This window comes from Amblyraja radiata, chromosome 4, assembly GCF_010909765.2.
Source record: "Amblyraja radiata isolate CabotCenter1 chromosome 4, sAmbRad1.1.pri, whole genome shotgun sequence".
NCBI classification, from domain to species: Eukaryota; Metazoa; Chordata; class Chondrichthyes; order Rajiformes; family Rajidae; genus Amblyraja; species Amblyraja radiata.
The window spans coordinates 50,024,413-50,040,940 of record NC_045959.1 but is presented as its reverse complement, the minus strand read 5'-3'; the positions used below and the strand labels follow the sequence as shown (position 1 = coordinate 50,040,940).

At 41.5% G+C, this 16,528-nt stretch overlaps 1 protein-coding gene across 6 annotated transcripts in view; it reads left to right on the top strand.

The window, feature by feature from the left end:
* Positions 1-16,528, top strand: part of piezo2 (piezo type mechanosensitive ion channel component 2) — a 499,687-nt gene that overhangs the window by 428,649 nt on the left and 54,510 nt on the right. For all 6 annotated transcript variants that reach the window (XM_033019396.1, XM_033019395.1, XM_033019392.1 and 3 more), the window contains 7 exons: positions 527-770; positions 3,683-3,779; positions 4,623-4,788; positions 5,425-5,514; positions 5,660-5,781; positions 8,292-8,369; positions 11,399-11,502. In XM_033019396.1, the coding sequence (XP_032875287.1) occupies positions 527-770; positions 3,683-3,779; positions 4,623-4,788; positions 5,425-5,514; positions 5,660-5,781; positions 8,292-8,369; positions 11,399-11,502 (901 nt within the window). The remainder of the gene's footprint in view (positions 1-526; positions 771-3,682; positions 3,780-4,622; positions 4,789-5,424; positions 5,515-5,659; positions 5,782-8,291; positions 8,370-11,398; positions 11,503-16,528) is intronic.

Genomic DNA, 16,528 nt, shown 5'->3' with positions numbered 1-16,528 from the left:
TGTTCCTTAGTCGCACTTTCTTCATGTAGTAGTTTGAAAGTGAATGCAATTATGTTTATAGTTTTAATTTTAATAAGATTTTATTTGAAGTATTGCGTGCAATTTGGAATATTGCATACAGTTCCGCCGCATTACAAAAAAGGTGTGGAGGATTGCTAAAATAATGACTGAATTTGAGGGCATTAGCTATAAGGAGAGTTAGCCAGGAGGTGGTGAATCTGTGGAGTTTATTACCCAGATGCCGGTAGAGGCCAAATCATTGGGTATTTTTAGAGCAGAGATAGACAGGTTCTTGATTAGTGAGAGTGTCAAAGGTTACAAGGAGAAGGAGAATGGGGTTGAGAGGGAAATATAGATCAGCCATGATTGAATGGCAGAGTAGACTCGATGGACCTATGATTTATGAATTGAAATGAGCTTATTTCAGTTCGGGCACCCATTATTGGAACACATTCACTTATTGTTATCCATTGTTATCTTTATAATCTGGTAACTAACACTCACATTTTTTCGTTTCTGTACACAGGTCTTACCTGGACATGATAAAAGTCATTGGATTCAGTTACTTATTTTGGTTCGTGCTTACAATCATCTTTATCACGGGGACCACCCGCATCAGCATCTTCTGCATGGGTTACCTGGTTGCCTGCTTCTATTTCCTACTTTTTGGTGGAGAGCTTTTATTGAAACCTATTAAAGTAATCCTGCAGTTCTGGGATTGTCTGATTGCCTACAACGTGTTTGTGATAACGATGAAGAATATCCTGTCTGTAAGTAATGACGGCAAGTTTGAAGCTGTAAGGACGGTGACTGAAATACTGGTATTGGTTTGATATTGAGCACTGTGATTAAATAAAAAAACATGGTTTTGTGTGCTATCCAAACCATACATGACTGCAACAGGTAGTCCAAAACAGTGCAGAATATTGTGTTACAGCTGCAAAAGTATGTTTTAAAGTGCAAGTACCACAATGAAGGAGATTGGAAGATCAGGGATGGAAATATTTACCATTGTATAATTTTGTTGCACTTTTTCAGCTGGTCCAGACTTGCTGTGCCAAATGGTCTCCTGCTTTGGTGTAGAGTTCCATGATTCTATGATACTTCCTCAACAAATGAGAGGGTGTTTAATAAGGGATAATCATCTCAGAAACTGAATCTGGGGGCTGAACTTGCAATATACAGAAATTAAACAATATACTATCTTAATCAAATCCTCTTTTTCTATTTGGATACACAGAGGGTGGTGAGTGCCTGGAACAAGCTGCTGGTGGTGGTGGTGGTTGAGGCAGATATAATGGTGGCATTTAAGAGACGTTTGATTAGGCACATAGAAATGCAGGGAATGGAGGGAAATGGATAATGTGCAGGTAGATAAGAGATGGTCTTGGCATCATGTTCAGCACAATCATAGCGGGCCGAAGGGCCTGTTCTATGTTCTTGTTATAATCAAATGCCATTTTCACACCAGTCTTTGCCTCTTCTCTCTTCTTCTGTGAGGCAGATGATACAAAAGCACATACGATCAAAGCACGTCATACCAAATTCAGGAATAGCATCTTCCCCATTGTTATCAGACTACTGAATAGTCCTCTCATAGAAACATAGAAAATAGGTGCAGGAGTAGGCCATTCGGCCCTTCGAGCCTGCACCGCCATTCAATATGATCATGAGCTTGAGTGCAGTCCCGATCTCCCAAGCTACATCACTTTGGGTCTTGTGCATTTTTGTCATTTGCACTTTCTCTGTAACTGTGATGCCATATCTGCAACACCATATTTTGCTCTCTGGTATTTCTCTCTTTGTACCACCTCCTGTATATGTGTATGGCTTAGCTGTATAGTATGATTGTCTGGATAGCATGGCACGGGCGGCACGGTGGCGTAGCAGCTGAGCTACTGTAGAGACAGCAGAGCTACTGCAGAGCTACAGAGACCCAGGTTTGATCCTGACTATGGGTGGTGTCTGCACGGAGTCTGTACGTTCTCCCCGTGACCTGCATGGGTTTTCTACAAGATCTTCGGTTTCCTCCCACACTCTAAAGACGTACAGGTTTGTAGGTTAATTCGCTTGGTATAATTATAAAAATAATTGTCCCTATTGTGTGTAGGGTAGTGTGAATGTGCGGGGATCGCTGATCGCCGTGGACTCGGTGGGCCAAAGGGCCTGTTTCCATGCTGTATCTATAAACTAATGCTTAACTAAACACATAACGTTTTTCACTGTATCTTGATAATATTAAATTAACCAAGATATTAACTATTCATATATTTAAACTGTTCCATTATGTTTTGCTCATTGGATGTGGACATCACTGGCTAATTGCCCCTAAACTTTGGGGGTAGTTCAGAGTTACCCACATTGGTGGTTAATCGTCATAAATCCTTAGTTTATTTTGGTTTATATTATTGTCACGTGTCTCCGAGTTACAGTGAAAAGATGTTGCACGCTATGCAGACCGCGAAAAGATTACACATGATTAAAACCAAGCCGTCCACAGTGTACAGATACAGGATAACGGGAATAAAGTTTAGTGCAAGATAAAATCTGGTAAAGTCAGATTAAATATAGTTCAAAGGTCTCCCATGAGGTAGACGGGAGGTCAGGACCGCTCTCTAGTTGGCGATAGGATGGTTCATTCGCCTGATAACAGCTGTGAAGAAACTATCCATGAATTTGGAGGTGTGCGTTTTCATACTTCTGTATCTCTTGCCCGATGGGAGAGGGGAGGTGGGAGTGACCAGGGGTGAGGCTGGTCCTTGGTTATGCTGGTGACCTTGCTGAGGCAGCGTGAAGTGTAGATGGAATCAATAGGAGGTTGGTTTGCGTGATGGACTGGGCTGTGTGCACGGCTCTCTGCAATTTATTGTGGTCTTGGACGGAGCTGTTCCCAAACCATGCGCTGATGCATCCTGATAAAATGTTCTCTATGGCGCATCTGTAGAAGTTGGTGAGGGTTGTTGGGGACATGCCGAACTTCCTAAACCTTCTAAGGAATTAGCAGCATTGGTGTGCTTTCTTGACCAAACTGAATGAAAACCACATTCTTCCTTCCTCAAGCAACACAGTGAACCAGATGGATATTTCCCACCATCTTGTAGTTTTGTGTTTACTTTGACTGAGACCAGTTATTTTTCTTTAATTCCAAATGGATTTAATTACCAGACCTTACGTTCCCTAACCATCTCGGTGAAATTTCTACTATGTCTCTTAACTCTGGTTTGAGTTTGAGTTTGTGTTTAGTTTATTGTCACGTGTACCATGGTATGGTGAACATTTTTGTGTGTGCTAACCAGTCAGTGGAAAGACTACACATAATTATATTCGAGCCATCCACAGTACATAGATACATGATAAAGGGAATAACTTGAATAACGTTAAGTGCAAGATAAAGTCCAGTAAAGTCTGAGGGTCTCCAATGAGCTCAGGACGGCTCTCTAGTTGTTGGTCAGATGGTTCATTTGCCTGATAACAGCTGGGAAGAAACTGGCCCTGAATCTGTGTTTTCACACTTTTATACTTCTTGCCTGATGGGAGAGGGGAGAAGAGGGAGTGGCCATGGTGGGACACATCCTTGATTATGTTGGTTATTAATTCATGTGCCCTAAAAATCAAAATTAAAGATAAAATATAACCTTTGCATTACAAAAAATCTATTCATGAATGTGTATTTCTGTTACAGATCGGAGCATGTGCCTACATCAATTCGTTAGTCTTGAGAGGTTGTTGGTTCGTCCAAACATTTGGTCTTGTCTGTACTGTTAAGGGCTATGATGAGCGTAAGTATTCTATTTATCATTTTTCTATTACACAAAGATGTAAAGGGGTAAAACTGCTTCCTGAGTTACATGCATTAAATATTATGTATGTTCCTTGCGATCCGCTTCCAAAATGTGTATCCATTGACTTCAGTGGTTCCAAATGCCACAGACCTGACTGTGTTGGATCGAACCTGACCGAACATGCTGGTTTACACCGAAGATAGACACAAAATTCTGGAGTAACTCAGCGGGTCAGGCAGCATCTCTGGCGTAAAGGAATAGGTGACATTTTGAGTCGAAACCCTTCATCAGATTGAGGGAAACCTCAGACTAAGAAGGGTTTCAACCCAAAGCGTCACTTATTCCTTCTCTCCAGAGATGCTGCCTGACCCACTAAGACTCCAGCATTTTGTGTCTGTCTACAAGATTGGGAAGGTTTTCCATTACCGATCTCCTCACTTTATTGTTTAATATGAATGTAATGTTTAAATATTGCCTAAATGTATACCAAACTTACATATTTCAGGAGTGTTATTCAACCAAACAGCAAAGATCCTCAGGTGAAATTTAAACTAAATTTGGACAGTATTTAGTGATACTTTTAAGGCAGAGGTGGACAGATTCTTGAATAGTACTGGTGTCAGGGGTTATGGGGACAAGGCAGGAGAATGGGGTTAGGAGGGAGAGATAGATCAATCATGATTGAATAGCGGAGTAGACGTGATGAGCCGAATGGCCTAATTCTGCTCCTATCCCAAATGAACTTGGGATAGGAGCAGACTACATATCTTGGCAGTCATTTCCAAGGGGGAAGCATTTTGACATGTTGCGAGGTGTTGAAAAAATATTTTTCTTCCACAGCCCCTCCCGAGAACCTTAAGAAATGCCCGTTGCCGAGTGGGGAAGCAGGCATTATCTGGGACAGTATATGCTTCTCCTTTCTACTGCTGCAGCGGAGGGTTTTTATGAGTTACTATTTCCTGCACGTTGTAGCTGATATAAAATCTGCTCAAATCCTTGCATCAAGGTAAGCCAAAAATACATTACTCTTAACAATTTATCCTATTAATTCAGTGATGCAATTCAATAGTTCAATGACACTTCATTGTCACATGTACGTAGGTACGGTGAAATTCTTCGTTTTGCATACAATATACAAAGTGCACAAAGGGTGGCCACGTTTCTGGCGCTGATTGAGTTACAAAGCCCTCATTAGACTCATGTTGGTTCTTCTTTGTTCCCAGCACCCCCACCAGGACCCTCATCATTCTCAGTGACTCCCACTCCATCAGGACCCTCTTTGTTCTCCACAACCCCACCACCACATGTCAAAAACCATGCCAGCATGCCTCTATGGAATAATAGTTTAGGCAGTAATCAGGTACATTGGCATTAGGATGATGTACATCATAACACTAATAAAGTATTAATTTATAATTTCACCATTTAACATTTCACCATTTAACATTTCACCATGAAAGTAAATTCATTAATCTAGCCACTTTTCATTAGTTTGTACTCTTTAAGAAAACATTTCCCTTCATTTTGTGAGGAAACTATTTAATGTCAAATGTGCGTTATTCCCATTGAAACTTTTTGAACTGAAAATGTTTGTGTGGTAGCAATGTTGCATTCATGAAATGTGCCGCATGTGTTGTTGCAGAGGTGCAGAACTATTTCAAGCAACGATTGTGAAAGCTGTGAAGGCCAGGCTAGAAGAGGAAAAGAAATCAATGGATCAACTCAAGAGACAGTAGGACTTTCTATGTGATGATTTATATGCGTGTACCCTTCCTAGCCGTTGCTGTGACCTCTAGCTGAATGCGTTAAAGTTAAGAGTCAAGACCCAGTGCATGGTTGTTGTCGTTCCATTCACACACATCTTTTATTCCACACAGAATGGACCACATCAAAACAAGACAACAGAAGTATAAGAAAGGCAAAGAGAGAATGCTGAGTCTGACCCAGTCAGTTGATGCTCAGGGTAATCAGGTGAAGCAGGAAGATGATGATGATGAAGGTATTTCAACATATTCTATGGAATACATGTCTGATGCATGCAACTGTTGACCAATACAATTAATATAACTTTACAACTCTGAGCAGCGGTGGCTGAACACCATTTTCTTGTGTTTAATATTGTGTTCAGTTCTGGGCACCGTGTTAAAGGAAAGATATTGTCAAGCTTGAAAGGGTTCCGAAAAGATTTACGAGGATGTTGCCATGACTAGAGGGTGTGACCTAAAGGGAGAGGTTGAGTAGGCTGGGTCTCTATTCCATGGAGCGCAAGAGGATGAGGGGAGATCGTATAAAGGAATACAAAATCTTGAGAAGAATAGATCGGGTAGATGCACAGAGTCTTTTACCCAGAGTGGGGGAATCGAGGACCAGAGAACATAGGTTCAAGGTGAAGGGCGACTTCTCCCGCCCGAGTTGCGGGGTTGAAGAGCTCCTGGAGCCTTACACCATCGCCCCGCGCGGCTTGGAATGGCCGCGGGACTCTGCGAGCGCACGCCGGGGGCTCTAACATCAAGAACCCGGTGTGCGACCTTGCATCACCCGGCGTGGCTTTAATGGCCGCGGGACAATCGCCATCGCCCGCCGGGGGCTTTGACTTTGACTTTGACTCTGACATCGGGGGGGAGAGTGCAGTGGAGAGATAAATTTTTTTGGCCTTCCATCACAGCAATGTGATGGATGTTTATGTAAATTATGTTGTGTCTTGGGTCTATTTGTTTGTAATGTATGGCTGCAGAAACGACATTTCGTTTGGACCTCAAGGGGTCCAAATGACAATAAATTGAATTGTATTGTATAAGGGGAAAAGATTAAATAGGTAACTTTTTCACACAAAGGGTGGTGGGTGTATGGAACAAGCTGCTAGAGGAGGTAGTTGAGGCTGGGTGTATCCCATCGTTTAAGAAACAGTTAGCCAGGTACATGGATAGGACAGCTTTGGAAGGATATGAACCAAGCGCAGGCAAGTGGGGCTAGTGTTGCTGGGACATTGTTGGCCGGTGTGGGTGAGATGGGCCAAAGAGCCTGTTTCCACACTGTATATCACTCTATGTCTCTATGACTCTATGATATGTGTTACTCGAGGCACAGTGAGCAGTGATGTGCAGTTCTGACATGATCATATTAAAATAAAATGTAATGGAAATGTAATAAACTAGCAGGTGCTGGTTTATACCACAGATAGACACAAAATGCTGGAGTAACTCAGCGAGTCAGGCAGCACCTCTGGAGAAAATGGATAGGTGACATTTCGGGTCGGAATGTCAGTTCTTCAGATTGTTTATTGTGAGGGTTCTTTAGACTGGGATAGAGAGATTGATCTCTAAAAATAAAGATTTCTCCCTTTTCTCCCTCTTAACATTGCAAACAGTATCGGCGGAGGGGGGGGGGGTTTCGGGGAGATTCATTCTGGAGAGGGGACAGCCAGGCATGCATTAGACTGATTGTTGTGGTTGGAAGGGGGGGGGGGGAGCTGGAAGAGAGGAGAGACAGGACAAAGCCTGGCGTGATAAATGGACAAACATCAGAGAAGGGGGAAGAAGAAGGGGGCTAATTGAGTTGCCTAATACACTGAAAATATTAGAAAATATGTCAGTATTGTGTACCTTTGGAATCTCCACACATTTCTAGAAAGGACTGGAGTATCTCAACAAATCAGGCAGCATCTCTGGAGAACGTGGACAGGTCGACACCTGCTCCACACTTTCCTATACAGATTCAGCCACTTGATCCTATATTTGAGTGTAAGTTTAGACTTTACACCGAGATACAGCGCAGAAACAGGTCCTTCAGCCTAACGAGTCCGCACTGACCCGTGATCCCCATACACTAGCACTACCCTGCACACTAGGGATAATTGACAATTTACTGAAGCCAATTAACCTACAAACCTGTATGTCTTTGGAGCTTGGGAGGAAACCAAAGCACCCGGAGAAGATCCCCATGGTCACAGGGAGAAAGTACAAACTCTGTACAGACAACATCTGTAGTCAGGATCGAACCCGGGCCTCTAGCGCTGTAAGGCAGCAACTCCACCGCTGCACCACGGTGCTGCCCTACAATTAAACTATGAATAAATTCTAATTATATAGAGACACAAGGAACTGCAGATGCTGGTTTACAAAAATATGACGTAGATTTATTCACTATTGAATTACATAGATTAGTCAGAAGTTCAGTTACTTCAAAACTTTTAAGCATGAATATAGTTCCAGATATCTGGCAGAAAGCCTAAAGTGATGGCCATCGAGCAATTTCAGAATAAGAAATGACTAAAGCTGGTGAAGTTGGAACCGTAGTGGTCATGGGTAAAATAATGTCATAAGTATGGATATGATGATAAAAATTGCTTTGTATTACTGAGTGTTTTTTTTTTCTTTGCGTGAGTTCCTTGTCAACATATTTTGCCATTTGTAAACCTCATGAGTTGTAAGCTTCGCTGATGTTGGAGATGCCCACCTGATTATTTACTTTTGTTTGACAAAATTAATGTTTGGACCTATTTTTTTTTAGGAGAACCAGAGAAAGAGAAAGAGAAAGCCAAGGGCAAAAAAAAGCAGTGGTGGCGGCCCTGGGTTGACCATGCTTCCAGTAGGTTTGCCTCAATCATCTGTTAGTTGTGTGTACTGATCATGAACCAAATTTCCTTGAATAGGCCAATGCACTTCCTTAAATTTCAGTTTTAAAAGACTTCAATGAATAAGCATGGATTTGCTTTGTTATCCCACTGTTGTTATTTTGACGGGCTTTATGGGTCAGTTTTTAACCAAAGATGGATGGGTGCCTCATTGCAGCATCTCAGTCCTTCTCCACTAACTCACCGTAGCCACAAGGCCTCCATGTTGAATGCATAACCGATGTGTGAAATGACAGCTCTGTGAAATATCACCTGGCCATTGTGCATTGCGCTGTAACTGATTGCCAAAATCCGTTCAAAGTCATTCCCCGCCTGTCAAATTTCGACTTGTTCATATGATAGAATTTGAGCAACTACCGCAGGGGTTTTCAGATCTAATTATCTGCGTCAGGTGCATTCAAAGCACATTCAGGAGCAGCTGCATGCATTAATGGTCAGAGGGAAATCAATTGCATTTTTATTTATCGGTTACGAACACAACATGCGAACTGAAAATAAATGGCTGATTATTGAAGGACACAGTGTTTTTGTTTTATCAATGATGTTTCCTGATCTGTAAAGTCACCTGCGTTAATGCAGCTTGTTAATTCACACACAAAGGTTAACAAAGCTGCCCATCCAGACTGCAAGGCTTCATTACTTGCACTTGTTTGATTCAATCAAACGGCCTCCTTTATTTATGTTTTTATTGGGTTGTCCCCTTATCTATATGACTAAATGAGGCATGAAAGTAATGAAAAGTCTTAATCTATTCAAGGGAATGAAGCGTTTGTTAAATATGTGACACCAAACTAATTTGGTTAATTTTGGAGGCTAAGGTCAGTTCTGGGATGTTGTGGGTTTTCGGGGAGGGGGTGTGGATTCATCAGGATTTTTTCTGCGACTGCTTGATTTTCACACAGAATTGTCATTAATTTTGGCAACTGATACTTTTCTGTCTATTTAGAATTTTGAAAAATTGTGTCCATTTGGCACCTTATGAAAGAATTACCTTGAGCTTACTATGAACAGATCTGACTTGAGTTACTTTGGACAATTGGTGTAGTAAGTCCATAAAATATTCCTTATAAAGGGGTTAACAATTGGCAGGATGATGCTGACTGATATCAGGCTATACTGTAGAGAATCACAGCATGCACATCAATGCCTTTTGGGCTGTTTAGCTTAGTTTATCCTCGGGGTTTGATACTGAAGGCAGATCACATAGGTCACGATATGGTCCACTTTTTTTCTGCCTTACATATTGTTGGAGGGAATTTTGTGTTTAACCTGTACTCTGTATCTGAGTTTCATGTGGGACCCAGTTGCCCTCTTAATTATGGCTCGGATAGGAACAGACACAAAGAACATCTCATAGAGCAAAGCTGAGTATCTCAAAAAAGTCGGTTTATTCAAAGCCTTAACTTAACGCACTGGGAAACACTCTGAGAGAGCCTAAAGTGTTTCAAAGATTCACAGCACTCATAGCATTTTATATTCCCACAACACAATGGTTACAAGTAGATTTTACACCTTTGAAATATTCACCATTGATCAACATTTAACCTCCTGTCCCTTGTCATTAGAAAACAATTCCTCCATTTACCTAACAAATGGGTGCAATAAAGGACACTATTTCTCGTGACAAAAGCTCTTTAGGTCAACATATCACAAACTTATAATATTCAGAATATTTTACATCATGTATGAAACTAGAAATTATCATCCATCGGCTAATTCAACTATATCTTCTGTGCATACCTTTTATACCCTTATAAATAAGCAAAATACTGTTTAATTATGTGAACAAACTGAAAATATAAATAGACAGAAAAACGTGTGAAGTCAATGACAATTCATTTTAAATTATGTGATTTTGTTTTACAAGTGAATACTGAATTGATTGATTACAAGGAAGGTGTAACCTGTATAATTACAAAAGTTTATTTGCAATTCAGTGCACCTTTAATCAATGAATGACTTAAACAAAAAGTTAACCATTGTAAGTGCAATCCTGTAAAGTTAACATGCACTGTTTAAGAAGGAACTGCAGATGCTGGAAAATCGAAGGTACACATAAATGCTGGAGAAACTCAGCAGGTGCAGCAGCATCTATGGAGCGAAGGAAATAGGCAAAGTTTCGGCCCAAAACGTTGCCTATTTCCTTCGCTCCATAGATGCTGCTGCACCCGCTGAGTTTCTCCAGCATTTATGTGTACCTTCGATTTTCCACCATCTGCAGTTCCTTCTTAAACAAGTTAACATGCACTGTCAGAACATTGTCAGATATTATTTGGTAAATGACCGGATGTGCTGTGTTACATCAATCAAATGTAAACTAAAAACAAACCATACAAAGGAGGCTTCTTACATATTGAGGTATGCTGAAATTCTGTCCTTTTACGTTATTTATCTAATCAATTGAATCTTATTTGATTTCCATTGAAAATGCATGCTTCTGCATGGATTATTTAGAACTGAAATTGAGAAATATATAATTGAAAATTATTTTTCTACCAATCAGTCCACAGAATCTACATTATTCGTAATTTCAAACGAGCCTCTGCTTCAACTACCTTACTTTCTTATTCACTATACTTGCACAGAAATATTGCCAATCTTTGCAATATTTATTCTCTGTTTCTCCATCTTTTCTCATATTTTCCAACTATAGCCAGCCTTCTTGGTGTTCTGCATTCTGTTACTAATTCCTCGTTAAACTCTGTCATCCCGGCTACCTCCTCTTCCTGATTTTCTTGTGCAATCCTTGAGTTGGATACAGGTAACAGTTTTGGTAGTTTAGTGCTGTGCAACCTTTGCACTTTGCTCTCGTTGACATGATTGCCATGCCTTTAATCTAGAATTTGCCATCGTTTTTTTTATTAATACCAGCTGGTTTAAATGGAATGAAGACATTCATTAATATATTTCAAGTTGCATTCAATCATCCAAAACATTACATTGCTTTACTTTTGTGCCGTTCGTGTTATCTTCTCCTGCTTAGTGGTACGAAGTGGAGACTACTATCTGTTTGAGACAGACAGTGAGGAAGAAATTGAAGAAGAGGTCAAAGAAGATGAAGAGCAGCCCCAAAAATCAGGGTTCCAGGTAATGTTCTGGAATTATGTAACAATCCATTCAATAATATTAGCGCAGAGAATCATTCAACATCCTACTTCAGACTAATTGAAGACTGTTAAATAAAGATATTCTTTCACTTCATAGAAATAGAGACTTTGGAGATATACAGCATGGAAACAGGCCCTTCCGAGTCCACGCTGACCAGTGATCACCCCATACACTAACACTATCCTACACACACTAGGGACAATTTTACAAATTTACCGAAGCCAATTAAATGACAAACTTGTACATCTTTGGAATGTGGAGGGAAACCAGAGCACCCGGAGAAAACCCTACAGTCACAGGGTGAACGTACAAACTCAGTACAGACAGCACCCTTAGTCAGGATTGAATTGCGGTCTCTGGCACTGTAAGGCATCAACTCTACTGCTGTGCCACTGTGCCACCCTAAATAAATGTTAATGATGCGCACATCAGTCTGCATCTGAAAACAAGGTTAATGTTTTAGATGAGTAGCTTCAGTACTTCAGTTAGGGGTATGAAGTAGTACTTCATACATTGACCCACTTTCGTCTTCCACGTGCTAACTATCTTTTTATTTGTTTGTGGAATTCAGTTATCCCCTACAAGGCCAACATTGCCATCCCTCTTTACCACAAAACACTGCAGGAGATTTCCTGTTTTTTGATCTGTCTTCAATGAAGACGATACTTCCATGTCAGGGTCCTTGGAGAGGGACCTGCAGATGATAGTGTTCCCATGTGAATGCTTCTCGATTGTAGAGTTACAGATTTGGGAAGAGTTGTTGAAGTAGAATTGGAATATCAAGCTTTGGTGAGGATTGACACAAAATGCTGGAGTAACTCAGAGGGACAGGCAGCATCTCTGGAGAGAAAAAATGGGTGATGTTTCAGGTCGAGGCCCTTCTTCAGACTGAGAGTCAGGGGGGATATGGAAGGGCAAGGTGTGAAAACGTCAGATCAGATGAGGAATTTTCTGTTTCCACTATTATTGGGTGGTTTTGCTTAAAGTTTGTGTGGCAGCAATGTGAGATTGGATATCCTTTCACTTGCTCAGATTTCAGACTGAAGCACAGGTCCAATAACTCGGTTCATTGATTGAAATTAAGTAAGTAAGTAAGTAAGTTTATTGGCCAAGTATTCACGTACAAGGAATTTGCCTTGGTGCTCCGCCCACAAGTAACAACATGGCATACAGTGACAGTTACGAATGACTCAGAAAACACTAAACATTAATAATAATAATAAAACAATAATGATAAAACACCATTGATCAAGCATGTGAACCAACAAAATACCAGATCAAAGGGAGGCTACAGATTTTTGGCTGTTGAGTAGAGCAACTACTCGTGGATAAAAACTGTTTTTATGTCTGGCTGTGGCAGCTTTGACAATCCGGAGTCGCCTTCCAGAGGGAAGTGATTCAAAGAGTTTGTGGCCAGGGTGAGAGGGTCAGAGATGATCTTGCCCACTCGCTTCCTGGCCCTTGCAGTGTACAGTTCATCAATGATGGGAAGGTTGCAGCCAATAACCTTTTCAGCTGATCGGACGATTCGCTGCAGCTTCCAGGTGTCGTGCTTGGTGGCTGAACCAAACCAGACCATGATGGAGAAGGTGAGGACAGATTCTACGATGGCCGTGTAGAATTGGAACATCATTGCCTGTGGCAGATTGTGCTTCCTCAGCTGCCGTAGGAAGTACATCCTCTGTTGTGCCTTTTTGACTGTGGAGTCGATGGTAGCCCCCCACTTAAGGTCCTTGGAGATGATGGTTCTTAGGAACTTGGAGATGATGGTTCTTTCAGGTGTGGCTGTGGTGTTGTTGATGGTGAGTGAGGTGGGGGAGGGGGAGCTCTCCTAAAGTCTACAATCAATTCCACTGTCTTAAGAGCATTGAACTCTAGGTTGTTGCGATGACACCAGGATGCCAGCTGTGACACTTCCTGCCTGTAGGCAGATTCCTCCCCATCCTGGATCAGTCCAATCACGGTTGTGTCATCCGCAAACATGAGAAGCTTGACAGAGGTGTCTGTGGAGGTGCAGTCGTTGGTGTAGAGAGAGGAGAGGAGAGAGTACGCAGCCTTGCGGTGCTCCTATGCTGAGCGTTTGTTTGTCCGAGATGTGTTTTCCCAGCCTCACATGCTGCTTCCCGTCTGTCAGGAAGCAGGTGATCCACCGACAGAGGGGTTCAGGCACAGTCAACTCTGAAAGTTTGGAGTATAGTAGCTCTGGCACAATGGTGTTGAATGCAGAGATAAAATCAACAACAGGATCCTCGCATAGGTCCCCTGGCGGTCTAGGTGTTGTAGGATGAAGTGCAGGCCCAGGTTGACTGTATCATCCACAGATCTATTGGCCCGATGTGCAAACTGCTGAGGGTCCAGCAGGGAGTTTGTGATATTTTTCAGCTTGGCCAGCACAAGCCTTTCGAGTGTCTTCATGACTACAGAGGTCAGAGCGACAGGCCTGGAGTCATTAAGAGCAGTAATCCTTGCCTTAATTGAAAGATACAGCATGGAAACAGACCCTCTGACCCACCAACTATCGATCACCCGTTCACACACAACGTTATCCCACTTTTGCATCATACACACTAGCAGGAATTTACAGAGGCCAATTAACATAAGTCTTTGGTAATGTGGAAGAAAAGCGGAGAACTAGGAGGAAGAGAAGGGCGAAAAAAAGGGGGAAGGGGTTGGTGTTGCCTTAAATTGGGGAATACAACGTTCATACCAAGCAAGCAGAATATGGGGCACCACTCCTCCATATTGCTTGTGTCATCACTCAGACAACGGAGGAGGCCCAGGACAGAAAGGTCAGTGTGGGAATGGTAAGGGGTGGTTAGCAACCAGAGTTTTCCTGATGAGTTGTCGAACAATAAGGGCCTCCAACAGTGACTGCATCCAATTGAATGAATGGTCTCACAGTGTTTCTTCTGATATCCTACTTTGGAGTAACTGATGGAAGTAGCACATTTATTGAATATCATTATTAATATTTCAAACATTCTATTGCAGTTATTTTCTAACTATTTTCATATTGCCATTAATTTAACCACAATTGAAAGCGTTTATATCATACAAACTGTCTTTATTGATGTTGATATGTATAACTGTTCTTTTCGATCTTCAAATTACGAATGTTGTTTGCCTATGATAACTGTTTGTCATTTATTGCACCATTTAAGCAGATAGACTGAGATGTAAGAATATCTTCTTCCTGCATCAAAACATGAGAAATAAAGTTTCAAGGCAAACTCTATTTTCATGATCGTAAAGTATATGAAGAAGAACTTTAAATTGTGCTTACATCAAGATTGTGGCGATGCTTTTAGATCGGCTTGTTCACGTGAACAGCTGTGACATAAATCCCTGCAGATATGCTACAGTTGTAAAGCAGGATTTTGTCAAGTATCTGCAAATATGCACCATTATATTGCTATGTATATTTTCTTTCTTAATTTTTTTTTCTTCTTGATGCTTCTTAATACAGTATTGTGCAGATTTCTGGTAATATTTTTGTTTCTCTTTGCCAATGTCCAAGGTTAACTACATATAACTTTTATATAATTCATTAAGTTCTCAGTGACAACAATGAATTGTCCTTTGTATAGAATTTATTTCTTGAAGCCCACCGAGACCGTGCCGACCAGACATACACTAGCACTATCCTAAATCTTACTGTTATTAATATCCTCTTCCATAACATACCTCATACCTTTGAAGAAGACTAAGCCTCATCCCCAGCTATTGTTACTGTCCAATCCTGTCAGGGGTGGGTGTCTCTGCACTACATGCAGATGGCATGAACATTTATGGTAAATAAAGTCACAGTGCTGGAGTAACTCAACGGGTCAGGCAGCATCTCTGGAAAACATGGATAGGTGATGTTTCGTGTCGGGACTTTTCTTCAGACTAATTCAAGGAGGGGGGGGGGGGGGGATGTTGTGGGGAAGAAAGTTGGAAGAGATGAGGGGGTCAGAGGACAGAAAGATCAGTCTGGGAAGGGAGCTTAAAATGGTTAGCAACCGGGAGATCAATTAGGGCCTTGGCAACCGAGTGCAAGTGTTTGGCAAAATAGACCAGATGGGAAGTTGGTAGGTGGGTGATAATTCAAGTGTGAGGTAAGGCATGGCAGGAGATCAAATCATGGTGCCAAATGTATAATAAATGGTTGATAGCTAAGGATTGTTGATGAAAAAAGGGACCTTGGGGTTCAAGGTCTGAAAGAGGCAACTAAAAGTGGTGGAATAGGGTGGTGATGAAGGCATGTACCATTCTTGCCTTCATAGGTCAGAGTACAGAATATAAAAGTTGAGATATTGTGTTAGACCGCATATTCTAATATTTAGGGCAGTACAGTGGCACAATTGGTAGGGCTGCTGCCCCACCGTGGCAGACACCCGGGTTCGATCCTGACCTCTGGTACTGTCTGTGTGGTTTTTATTCATTCTCCCTGTGACCGCATGAGTTTCCTCCAATTGGTGCTTCAGTTTCCTCCCACCTCCCGAAGAAGTGCAGGTTTGTAGGTTAATTGGCTTCTGTAAGTTGCCCCTGGTGTGTACGGAGTGGCTGAGAAAGAAGTTGTACATAAAATGTATTATGAAAATATATATTAGGCACTTTGGTGCCATATGACTGTACTTACTTCTAATAAAATAAAATATTAAAAAAAAAAATTTAAAAAAAAGAAAGTGGGATAACATAGAACTAGTGTGAACGGGTGACGGTTGGACGGCATGGGCTCAGTGGGCCGAAGAGCCTGGTTTCATGCTGCAGCTCTAAACTAATAAAACACACTTGAAGTATTGTCAGCCGTTTTGGCCATCACATATGGGAAGAAGGGGGCTGAGCTAGAGAAAGTGCAGAGATTCATCAGGATGTTTGCTGGGTTGGAGGACTGGAGTTATGGGGAGAGTTTGGATAAGGCTAGGTTTGTTTTCCCTGGAGTTGAGGAGGCTGAGCGGTGACAAAATTATAAGAGGTATAGATAGAGTAACTTTTCCCCCTGACGAGCATATCATAAAGAAGA